Source organism: Dromiciops gliroides, chromosome 5 (assembly GCF_019393635.1).
Source record: "Dromiciops gliroides isolate mDroGli1 chromosome 5, mDroGli1.pri, whole genome shotgun sequence".
Classification (NCBI taxonomy): Eukaryota; Metazoa; Chordata; class Mammalia; order Microbiotheria; family Microbiotheriidae; genus Dromiciops; species Dromiciops gliroides.
This window is the reverse complement of record NC_057865.1, coordinates 94,276,093-94,288,623: the sequence shown is the minus strand read 5'-3', so window position 1 is coordinate 94,288,623 and position 12,531 is coordinate 94,276,093. Positions and strand designations below refer to the sequence as shown.

General features: G+C 40.8%; 1 protein-coding gene across 3 annotated transcripts in view; it reads left to right on the top strand.

Moving 5' to 3' along the window:
* Window positions 1-12,531, top strand: part of ZNF862 (zinc finger protein 862) — a 35,443-nt gene that overhangs the window by 3,074 nt on the left and 19,838 nt on the right. For all 3 annotated transcript variants that reach the window (XM_043968868.1, XM_043968867.1, XM_043968870.1), the window contains exons 2-3: window positions 6,274-6,385; window positions 10,148-10,252. In XM_043968868.1, coding sequence (XP_043824803.1) covers window positions 6,274-6,385; window positions 10,148-10,252 — 217 coding nt within the window. The remainder of the gene's footprint in view (window positions 1-6,273; window positions 6,386-10,147; window positions 10,253-12,531) is intronic.

Sequence of the window (12,531 nt, the reverse complement as noted above, 5' to 3'; positions counted from 1 at the left end):
TGGAATAATTATCATACTTTTGGATGAAACAAAACTGGATCTAAAATTATATACACAAGGAAATGAATGAAATTTTTATTGGACTCATTGTCAGTTCTAGCACTTTGGCCCAAAATATCAATTAGGACTCAGGGAAATGTGTTTAGATGGCAATTCATGTGAAAAAGATGTGAGGTTTTCAGTGGTCTGCAAGACCAATGTGAGGCAATAGTGTGATGTGGCAGACAAAATAATATGATCTTAGTTTATCCCAACCAAACTATAGTGGAGATGATAGTTCCACCGTACTTTACCTAGTCGGACTATAACTAGAGTTTTGGATCCCATTTTGGCACTGTATTTTAGGAACTTCATTGACAGGCTGGAACAGGTCCAGAGGAGGGTAGCCAGGTGGCAAGGGTACTAGAAGCCATGATTAAAGATACCACAACTTTCATCATCACAGCCTTCAAATATTTGAGCAATTGCCATGTGAAAAAGGTATTATACTTGTTCTTGACTCAGGAGCACAGAATTTGGGCAACAGGGAAGCAGACTTTGCTTCAATATAAAGGAAATCTCCCTAACTAAGCTGACCCACAATGAAATGAATTGTCAAAGGAAGAGTTTCCCGTTACTGGAGGGCTTTATGCAGAGATTGGGTGGCTACTTGTTGGGGATCCTTTAGAAGGGATTCTTATTTCAGGTGTGTTAGGATTAGACTAAATCTTCAGTTTGAGGGCAACCCTTCCAACTCTTGATATTCTGTGACTAGCTGACAGAGGTTTAAAAAAAAAATAAAGTAAAATTCTACAGTAAATCCACCTTGTCATGGAGATTTCTTGTTAAGTGTGTAAGGACTTCCTCTAGCTCTTTCTGTGACTGGATCACCAAGAAACGGGAGGTCTTGGAGTTTATAAATTTCAAATGATTGTGATAGGTTGGAAGAGGATGGAGACCCAGACATAACCTGACTTTTACTGCTCTTTGTTGATATAATCTCACCCAAAGAGTTGAAATTAAAATGTACTAGGATTAAATAAGTTGTTTTTCTAGATGAATACACTAGCTTTCTGTGCTTCGATTCTGTGAACCAATGAAGTGCAAGCTGAAGTCCACATCTCTGCTGATTAGGAGTGGGACATATTTATCCATTTTTGCATCTATGCCTACATTCATGTCTTTACCAGTTAGCCATTGTTTGTACCCCACTTTTTTGTAAACTTTAAAACGTTTAACACTTAATTATATGTTATTTGGTCCTGAGCATAAACTAAACCTACTATTAATTAGTTGTTGCTGTTGTTTAATCCAGACTTTAATAAAAATTTAGCATTTGGGGGGGGCCTTTTTCAAGTCCCAGTGATCAGATGGGTATGCTTTGGAACCCCTCTTGCTTTTTTTTTTTTTAGGGCAGTGAGGGTTAAGTGACTTGCCCAGGGTCATACAGCTAGTAAGTATCAAGTGTCTGAGGCTGGATTTGAACTCAGGTCCTCCTGAATCCAGGCCAGGTGATTTATCTACTGTGCCACATAGCTGCCCCTACCCCTCTGGCTTTTGAGATTTTTCAGTAATCAGTTGACACTGAAATCATTTATAATTAAGTAGAGCCAAAGAAGATAGCCTTGTCATGTCACATCATGTCATGACTTTGTTCCTGTCAGGCTTTTCCTTAAGCATTTAGAATGATGGAATTTTATTCCTGAAAGGGATCTTTCACCTGCTAGTCCTCCCCTCCCCACCTTAATGGATCATTGAGAAAGTTATTGAAGTTCCTAATGAACATTTTAAATTCTTCATCATTTTTTATGAGCAAATAATTTGGACATAGTGCCATTTTCAGAATAATTATCAGTCATAAGGGCCAATTTTATGTCGCATTTTGTGATTTACCAAGCACTTTACATCCCCTATCAGAGTCAATCCTCACAACAACCCTCCCATGAGGAAGTCAGTACTATTATTCTAATACCTATTTTAGAATTGAGGAAGTTGGGGATCTGGAAGATTGAGCACCTTGTCAAAATCACATACCAGGCATAAGCCTTTTTTGGGGGGGGGGGCAGGGCAGTGAGGGTTAAGTGACTTGCCCAGTGTCACACAGCTAGTAAGTGTCAAGTATCCGAGGTCCAATTTGAACTCAGGTCCTCCTGAATCCAGGGCCAGCACTTTATCCACTGTGCCACCTAGCTGTCCTAAGGCATAAGCCTTTCTACAGCTTCTGCTATGTGTCAGACACTATGCTAAGCATGTTTACAAATATTGTCTCATTGGAACCCAGCAAGGTAGGTGCCATTACCATCCCTATTTTATAGATGAGGAATCTGAGGCAGACAGAGGTCAAGTGACTTGCCCAGGGTCATAAAGCTAGTAAATGTCTGAGGCTAAATTTGAACTCAGGTCTCCCTAACTCTAGGTGCAGTCCTCTACCCACTGTAGTAGCGGCTGCCTCTGTAGTGAAGTACCTAGTGAGTAGAAGAGCTAGGGTTTGAACTGAGGTTTACCAGAACTCTGTAAACCTGAACTCTCAATAAGAAGACATTTTCTCACTTTAAAACACTTCTGTCCTCCCCTTTTTTCTGACACTGTAGAGCCTAGCTTCTTAAACTAGGGGTCATGACCCCATATGGAGTCATGTAACTGAACGTGGAGGTCGAGAAAAATTATCAATAAATGTTTGATTTGTATACTGTTTTCTATCCCTACATACCGGGGGTTGGGGAAGAATTTCTCTGGTGAAAAAGGGTCATGACCCACAGTTTAAGAAGCTAGGCTCTAGAATATCTGCCATCCAGTTTTGACCATAGGGCCTTGGTTAAGAGCCTTGGTAGTGGGGAAGCTAGGTGGCACAGTGAATAAAGCACCGGCCCTGGATTCAGGAGGACCTGAGTTCAAACTCAGTCTCAGACACTTGACATTTACTAGCCGTGTGACCCTGGGCAAGTCACTTAACCCCCATTGCCCTGCCCCCCCCAAAAAAAGAGAAGTTAAGAACCTTGGCAGAAAAATGGGGAGAAATTCTTAATAATGGTGGAATCTCCAAAACAAAGTCTCACCCAGGAGCCGCAGCATAGGCTTATCACATGAGCACATAGATCAGTCTCTTACTGTTTCTCTTTTCTTTGCTGAGTTTTAAAAAAATCTCACCTCTCTGATAAGAATCCTGAATTCCACATCCCTTTTCAGCCTTTAATGTTTTTTAAAGACCTTACTATTTCAATAGAATTGGTTTCCTTTGCGATCCTATATATTTTATTTTATGCATTCAAGGAGGGGTCCACTGCTCAAAGGGGTCTATGACAGACATGAAAAAGATGTCTGAAAAAGACAGACAACCTCTGCTTGAGCATCTTTTGCAGGTAAATCTGTCCTTTATGTAATATTCACCAACAAAGAGAAGACTGGGTGTCAGTTCTTGTTGTTACCAGAACTTAAAATCACAAAGAATATAAAAGTTAGAAGGAAAGAAAACAAAGTTAGAAGGAATCAAGGGTCAGTTAGTCTCACCCCATTTTACAGATGAGGAAACTTAGGCCCAGTCACATAACTTGCCCAGGTTACCTGCCTAGTTAGTAGCAGAGCCCTATTTAAAAAAAATGTTGCCACCAGTGTGTTGTTAAGCAAATTGATGTAGGTCTTCTGGTAGTTTACGGGTGATATAGTGGAAATGGAATTCAATTAGGAACCAGAAGGCCTGTGGTCTTCTGGTTGGGCCATTCCCTTACTCTTTGACCTTAGTAAGTTATGTTCTGAGACCATCGGTTTCCTCAGCTCTGAAATGAAGAGGATAATAATACTTGCCTTGCCTTCCACACAGTGTCATGAGGATCAAGTGAGATAACCTGGAAAAGTCCTTTGGAAACTGTAAACCACTGTCCAGATATAGTATACCATAATAGCAGCAACGACTGCAGTTTGGTAGAAATAAGGGCATTGAATTTGGAGTCAGAGGCTCTGGGTTCAAACTTTAGCCCTTGTATTTATTACCTGTGAGATGTGGGTGAGTCACTTCACTGCACTAGGCCTCGGTTTCTCCATCTATAAAAGGGAGTAGATAGGGCTAGCTGACTTCTGAGGGCCCCTCTGGCCCCAAATCTTACCATCCCAGCAGAACAGTGTTTTGTCCCTGATCTTGGAACCTTGCAGTAACATCACTTGGATGCACATGTGTGTGTATCTAAGTCATGTGTGCATACAGATGTATGTGTATATGTTTGCACAGACACTAAATTCATTACGTTCTCATGCACATGCACATACATCCCTTCTTCTGCGTGTATTTACTATTATTAGGTTTTCCCTTTCTTCTGGTTGGAAGATTTGGGCAAAGTAGGAACAGAGGCTTTAGAGACAGAATGGATTTTAGAGATCATCTAACCTAGAGGCGAGCTGGGTGGCCCAGTGGAGAGAGCACCAGGTCTGCAGTCAGGAAGACCTGAGTTTGAAAGATGCCTCAGATACTTACTAGCTGGGTGACCCTGGGCAAGTCACTCAACCTCTATGTACCTCTGTTTAATCATATATAAAAATGAGGATAACAATAGCACCGGCCTCACAGGGTTGTTGTGAGGATTAAATGAGATAATGTATGTAAAATACTTTGCTAACCTTAAAGTGCTATCTGTATAAATGCTTAACTATTATTAATTCAGTTTACAGTTGAGACTAAGGCCTATAGAAGTCTGGGGTTATACAGGTACTATGCAGCAGGACTAGGCAGTTTGCCATCAGATTCTGTGTATTGTTTCTTGACATCTGTTCCTCTGGTCTTTGGGAACATGGAGAATGATTTCATTGTTTAACATACTCATTTTCCAGTCTTAATGTGAGGTCTACTTCTTTTTAAAAATTTTTTATTTTTGCGGGGCAGTGAGGGTTAAGTGACTTACCCAGGGTCACACAGCTAGGAAGTGTCAAGTGTCTGAGGCTGGATTTGAACCCCGGTCCTCCTGAATGCAGGGCCAGTGCTTTATCCATTGTGCCACCTAGCTGCCCCGAGTTCTACTTCTTTTTTAAGCTGTTCAGTTCTTGTAAATCAGTTCTAACCCCATAGTGTTATTTGCTGTGGCCTATACAACACAGTAGTTTAGTCCAGAAATTGTATTGTATATTTGAAAACTTTTAGGTATAGAATTATAAAGTCCTTGTGGCCATTAGTCCTCTTTCTTCATTATGTTTCTTTCCCCTCAACATAATTAGCACAGTGACTGGCACATAGTAGGAGTTCAATACGTGGATGTGAATAAGTCACCATTTGAGCTTGGTTTTCTTTTCTGAGTCATGCAGATTCACCCGTTACTTCATCTACAAACTGTGACATCTTAAGCTTGCTGCTCTTTCCTGAAAGATAATCTGCTTGCATTGATTGCTTGTATACAGAAGGTGTTTTCTGCTAAACCCTTTTCCTTTCTCGACTGTTTCTTTTGTGGATTTGCTCATTTTGAACTATTTGCTGATTATGTTCCCACTTTCTGTGTCCTAAGCCCTAGTTTCAGATTCCTACTATGATTAGTGCCCCCTTAAGGTTCCCGAGCAGTAGAACAGCATGATGAAAATGGGCACTAAATTTAGGGAGTTTAATCTGATGGTGTTATTCTGCAGGAGAGACTGGAGCTGAAGAGACAATATTGCTGTCATCACTATTTCCTGAGCCCCTATTAAAGGGCTTGCTCTTGTACTTTGTACATTAGTGTTGAGGGGATAGAAGAGAGAAAAGACTAGCTCATCTGGGAACTTGCAAAACAAATGAACCCATCTCTGATATAGTTGGATGGTCATATTAATGAAGTAAGCAAACTGATTTTTAATATACTTAAACTTATAAATGCTATCTTCCATGATTATCCCTTTGGGAAGCTATACACTTACTCTAATAAGGCTTCCTTTGATCAAAACTTGTTTTTTGGAATTTCTTTTGTATATCCTTCAGAGTCACATTTTATGGGCCACCCACATGAAATCAGCTTGTTTTTTTTCCCCTCTATAGTCATACCTTACTCATAAACAATATTGACCCTCATCAATTTGAACACCTACTTTATTCAACAGTCTTGGTATTGAATGACTGCAGACAGTTACCAAAAAGTATACCCACCTGACAGGCCAATTTGTCACTATTGAGAATATTTGAAAGGATGTGGCCCAGGCTAGAGCCAAGGGTCGGGGGCTAGGCAGTGACTAATAGGGCGTCATGGAGGATAGGTGGCATAGAACAGAAGGAAAAGGCTTAGGGAGGTCAGGAAAGTAAAACTAAGTAAAAGGTAGATGCTCAAGTCAGTGTTTTTTTGTTCCTAGATGCTGGTGACATTCGATGACATCACAGTGTATTTGCTTCAGGAGGAATGGATGCTACTGGGAGAACAGCAGAAGGAGATCTGTGGTTCTGACAAGCTGGTGGCGCCGCTGGGTAGGAATTCAGATTTGTTTTCCTATGGTCTCATCAGGGTAACATTTCTCTGCTGCTGCTTAGCTGGGAATTTGTTGGAATACCTAAGGGGTTGGCAAGAGAGAGGGTAAGAATATTCCCCACTTTCCTTACTATTCTTCATGATGTACACTGCTTTGGCTACAACTTTACCCCCAACCACACCGTACAGACCTGGAATTTTAGACCCAGAACCACCTTAAGAGTGGGCTAATACAACTCTCCTCCCCCTTTTTCAGATAAGAAAAAAGAGGCACAAAGGCGTTTTTCAATGTTAAAATCTATGAATTTATTTATTTTGACCTGTGACTTTATCAGTCTAAGGAACTCTTGGTGTGGAATCTCCCTCTCCCAATACAAATGATCAGCTGTATTGCAGCCTTTAGGCTTTGAGAGTTAGCTGGTTCACCAAGAGGTGAAGTGTCTGAGCTGACTCTGAAGACTTCTCTCTGGCAACGGCACTTACTCTGAGAGGTTTGTCTGAGGTGATGGAAATAGAAGGGGTTAGGAGACATAGCCTGTCATCTGTCTCCTAAGGAACATCTATCCTGGCTTTATGAAAAAATTCTGTCTGTACAAAATATTTCTGAATATATACGCACAGACACCCCTAGCAGCCTCTCCTTGACCATGATCACGTCTATCTTCTACCTGCTGGTCATAACTATAAGTCACATTGCACTCAGGTCTCAGTAATACCTCTTTTGGTCAAATTGAGCTTTTTCCATTAAGTTCTCCAGTTTACCTGGTTTATTATCACCTCTATGTAGGTGATCCTCAGGTGTCTACAATAAGTCCTCGTCTTTTTCCTGACCCACATTCCTGCATCCTTTAGTAGGGACGTTTTGGATTGTATGCCCCTTAGGCATCTCAGACTTAATATGGCAGAATTGAACTCGTTATCTTTCTCCCCCAACCCTTCTGTCCTCCCATTTTCCTCTCACCACTGAGGATGCCCCCATCTTCCCAGACACCTGGGCTCCCACACTCAATGTGGACCTAGACCGCTCTCTTGCCCTTGCCCCACATGTCCAGTCTGTTGTCACACCTTGTCATTTTTCTCATATCCCCTCCTCTCTACTCACATGGCCACCACCCTGACATAAGTCTTCATCACCTCTCCTTCTCACTGGTCTCCCTGCTTCAAGTATCTCCCCATTCCAATTCATCCTTCACCTAGCTGCCAAAGGACTTTTCCTAAGTGCGATTCTGCTCATCTCACCCTCCTGCCTCATTAACTCCAGTGGCTCCTCGTTACCTCAAGGATCAACCATTCAATTCAACTCAATTCAATAAATGTTAATTAAGCACCTCCTATGTACCAGGCACTGTGCTAAGTGCTGGATGTAAAGTCATCTGTGGATCATCTAACGCCCTTCATAGCCTGGCCCCTTTCTACCTTTCTGGCTCCCCTGTACTTTATTAGCCTTGTATAAGGAACTGTGTTCCTTATACAAGACACTCCAGTTTGTGACTCTTTGCTTTTACCCTGGCCATCCCCCAGGCCCTTCTTCCTCCTCTCTCCTTCCTCTTGGCTTCTCTGGTTTCCTTTGACACAGCCACAACCTGCCCTCTGATTTTCCAGTTGCTCTCTCTTCTTCCCCAAGCCCCTCAGTATCTTTCCTTTTGATTTTACTTTGAATATATCTTGTATCTATATAGTTATTTATATATTGTTTCTCCCATTAAAATGGGGGTTCCTGGAGCAGCTAGATGGCACAATGGATAGATCATAGGCCCTGGAGTCAGCAGGACCTGAATTCAAATACAGCCTCAGATACTTGATGTTTATGAGCTATGTGACCCTGGGAAAGTCACTTAACCCTGATTGCCTCTCCCCAGATAAGATTTTTAAAATGTGATCTCCTTGAGGGCAGGAATCATTTTTACCTTTCTTTGTGTCTCTGGTGCTTAGCACAGTGTCTGGCACAAATATATAATAAATAATTATTATATGACACAAGGGGTCCATACTGACCAACTGATTTATTACTCATGTTTGTGTGTATACCTCTAAGGATGTGAATTACTACTGCCTGTCTTTTTTTACTCTTTTTAATTATTGATCATTTCCTCTGCTGTTCTTCCTACTATGTCATACCTCCTCCTCCGTGTGGGATTTGCCTTGGTCATTGAAGAGGCCCATATGTATGCACAGTATCTTGCATATAGTAGGCATTCATCAAATCATAGAATATTAGTGCTGTCAGGGACCTCTGAGATTGCCCTCTGACAACCCTTATTCCATGCGTATATGAGCAGGACTCTCCTTTACAACATCCCTGGCAAGAGGTCATTTATCTATGACTTGAAGACCTTAAGTGATGGGGGACTCACTATTTCATGAGACCGAGCATTCCACTCTTGGACAGCTTCCAGTGTTTAGAAGCTTTTCCTTATATCAAAATTCTGCTTCTGTATCTTTCACTTCCTTATCCTATTGAACTTGAAGTCTATTAAATCCCCAGTTTTTTCACATATTTAAGCATAGGTCTCCCAAAATAGGGTTCAAAAATCCCTTTTGTTTTGTGTAGCATTCAGTGCAAACCTCAGCTTGTTTCTGGGCTTTAGGCCTCCTGACTTTATTCCTTTAAGATCATGTCATACTTTACTATGCATCCTCTATTACCAGTTTACCAGGAGAACATTGTACACAGTAACATTGTGTGATGATCAATAGACTTAGCTCTTCTCAGCAGTACAATGATCCAAGACAATTCTAAAGGACTCATGATGGAAAATGCTCTCCACATCCAGCAAAAAGAACTGTGAATGCAGATTAAACCATCCTGTTTCTACTTTTGTGTGTTTTTTTCTTTTTTGAGGTTTGTGCCTTGTATTCTGATTCTTCTTTCACATTATGACTAATGCAGAAATATGTTTAATGAGATCGTACATATATAACCTATATCAGATTGCTTTTTGTCTTGGGGAGCGAGGAGGGAGAAAAATTTGGAACTAAAAATCCTATGAAAACAAATGTTGAAAACTATCTTTACATGTAACTGGAAAACAATAAAATACTTAAAAAAAGAAATGACCCTGCATATATGTTGTTTATATTTCATGTTTACTTTTCTGTGGACATGTTGTTTCCATTAATAGAATGTAAATGACTTTGGGAGTTTCCTTTTCGTTGTTGCATACCTAATGCCCGGCGTAATGCTTTATACATAGTAGGCACCTAATAAGTAGATGTTCTTTGACTGAAAGACTGGTGTATAGATCAGATTATATCTGGCATTCTCCCTTCTTAACTATCAGGAATTTTCATGTAGCATAGTTTGGTGTTGACATATGAACACAGCTCTCTGGTCTTTCCTGAGTAATGAAAATGCCACAATCATGATAAAGTCCAGTGATTTATCTGTGTCATACCATGCCACCTCAGCAATCTCTGACACTCTAGTATAGTTGACTGCCTTTACTGCAAAGAGCAATCCTCATTAATAAATGTGGATTGAATAGAACTTCCCCTGGAACCTCTGTTGTGTCCACTAACTCTCAGGATCTCTTACTCTTTGCAGTGGCGAGCCTTCTTCCTCTTCTTCCCAACTATCTCAAAGCACATGCTCCCTTTCCTGACCACTCACCCATGAAGAGAAGTCACTATTTGCCTCCTACTTCTATTAAGAAATGACTGTCAATTCCCAGAGAATGTCTCAAATTTCCAGGAATATTCTTTCTAGAAAACCTTCCTCTGGAACTCAAGACCTCACTGTGATTCTCTCTTCTCTGGAATAGGAACCTCCATTGCTAACCCGGAGTTGTTTTGTAAGCTTGAAAGAGGGGTAGAACCATGGCTGGGAGATGCCCCGGGCCGGAGGGAACTCCTGAATCATCACCTGGGTAAGTTTGGACTTGCCTTTGGAAAAGGTTAGTGAGCTTGAGGATCAGGAGAGGAAAGTTGGGGCTCCTAGATCCCTCCTTGGGCTCATAACTCTCCCTACTCTCCCCCCAGGCATTCCTATTTCCACCGAGTTTCATAGTCAGTCTGAAGCAGGGCCATAGTCAGTATCCTTATGGCTCCCGTGTCTTGTGTCATTTTGGGTACTGAGATACCACCAAGTAACATAGAAATAAGGGGCTATGCTTCTCTAGGTCTCCAGTGACAGAATACTTTGTACACCACAAGTATATCGACAATTAAGACTAACTGGAACAGTGGGGATGGGAGGAGCTAGAAAAATGGTAGAGACAGTTCTTGTATCCTCAGACTTCAGCAGCTATACTAGATGTATGTGTATGGGTGTGGGTATGAATATACACACATATATAGTATTATACATTATAAAATATATATAAAAGTTGTAAAGTTGCTGAATTCTGAGGACACAAAAATTGTCTCTGTATGTTTGTTGTATGTGTGTGTGTGCGTGTGTGTGTGTATGTATACACATACATACACATATGGCTGTAGCAATGTGTTGATTTACATATGGCCTGGATGAGAAAATCCAGTTGGGATTTTAGGTCTTAGAGAGTTATCTAAAATCCATGTAATTGAGTTAAAACAGTAAGTTAATTGCATTAATTTTAAAGAAATGTATTTTTGTAGTTAAACAATAATGAAAAAGGTAAAAATTCATTGTTAATGAAATTGAAACTTTAAAAAATGAATGTTTTAACTTATTTTTTGGGGGGGGGGGTTTGGTTTTTTTTTAGTGAGGCAATTGGGGTTAAGTGACTTGCCCAGGGTCACACAGCTAGTAAGTGTTAAGTGTCTGAGGCCAGATTTGAACTCAGGTACTCCTGACTCCAGGGCTGGTGCTCTATCCACTGCGCCACCTAGCTGCCCCAATGTTTTAACTTATGAAAGTAAAACTTTAACAAATTAATGTTTAATATGCTTCTTTTAATACGTTTAATTCTTGAATCAAATTTTTATTTCCTTTGAGTCAATTTGCAAATAGAGCAACTCATTTATAAATCACCCCATTTCTTCATGTGAGCATTAGTAAGTGTATATTTTATGTGATTCTAATTGGTTCTGTATTTGATTCTGACATCTGCTTTAATTTTTATTTCAGCTTACCCTGTCTCCACTGTTAGACTTTAAATTCCTGGAGAGCAAGGATTAAATCATTGATATCTTTGGGACCTAGCCATATGCTAGAATATAGTGGGGGCTCAGTAAATGACAGTGATATTGATAAGCATGTAGGAGCAGCTGACTGCTCAGTTTCAGGGATTCTTCATTGTCTGCCTTGTTCCCCTTGGTAACTTCCCTCTTTGGGACAGTTTCGTGTCTAGAGATGGCACAAGTAGTAGTGTTCCTCTGCCTTGAGCGATTGGCCTCTGCTCTGAGAAAGAAAGGTGCTAAATGAGAGAACCCTAAAGAAACCCTCCCACAAAGAATCATTTTGCTCATCCTACTGTCCTCTTTGTATCCCTTTCTCCAGCCTTCTTCAGATCTCTCTGAAGTTGACCCAGAGGATCCTGGTGCTTTTTGTTTAAGATTTGAGTTGTAGTGAATGGGATCTAGGTTTTCCTTCCTAGTTGGATTCCCAACTCTGTTTTTATGGATTCTTCTGTAATAGCGCTGGATTGTCAAGGGAGAAGGTAAAAGTTTGTAGACTGTTGATTTGCTTAGGGCAGGTATTGATACATTACTAAATAAATACTCCCTCTTCTCTCTCCCTCCTCTCCCAATGCCAATTACATAGATCCTGGATGAGAGGAATAGTGGGATTGTCTGACACAGGCTTCGAGAACAATCGAAAGAACTGGGGGCATTTATTTTGGACAGAAGACTAGGGAGACATGATAGCTGTCTTCAAGAATTTGTTGTGTGCTGGGGGAGGCTAGGTGGCACAGTACATAAAGCTCTGGCCCTGGATTCAGGAGGACCTGAGTTCAAATCCGACCTCAGGCACTTGACACTTACTAGCTGTGTGACCCTGGGCAAGTCACATAACCCCAATTGCCTCACCAAAAAAAAAAAAAATTTGTTGTGCTGTCATGTGGTAGAGAGAACAAATTTGATCTATCTTATTCCAGAAGGCCTGATTAGAAGCTGGCGGATCAAAATTAAAAAGAAGCAAATTTGGGCTGAATATAAAGATAACTTTCTGATGAATCAAGTTGTCCAGCAATGGAATAGATTTCTTTGGGACATAGGAAACTAC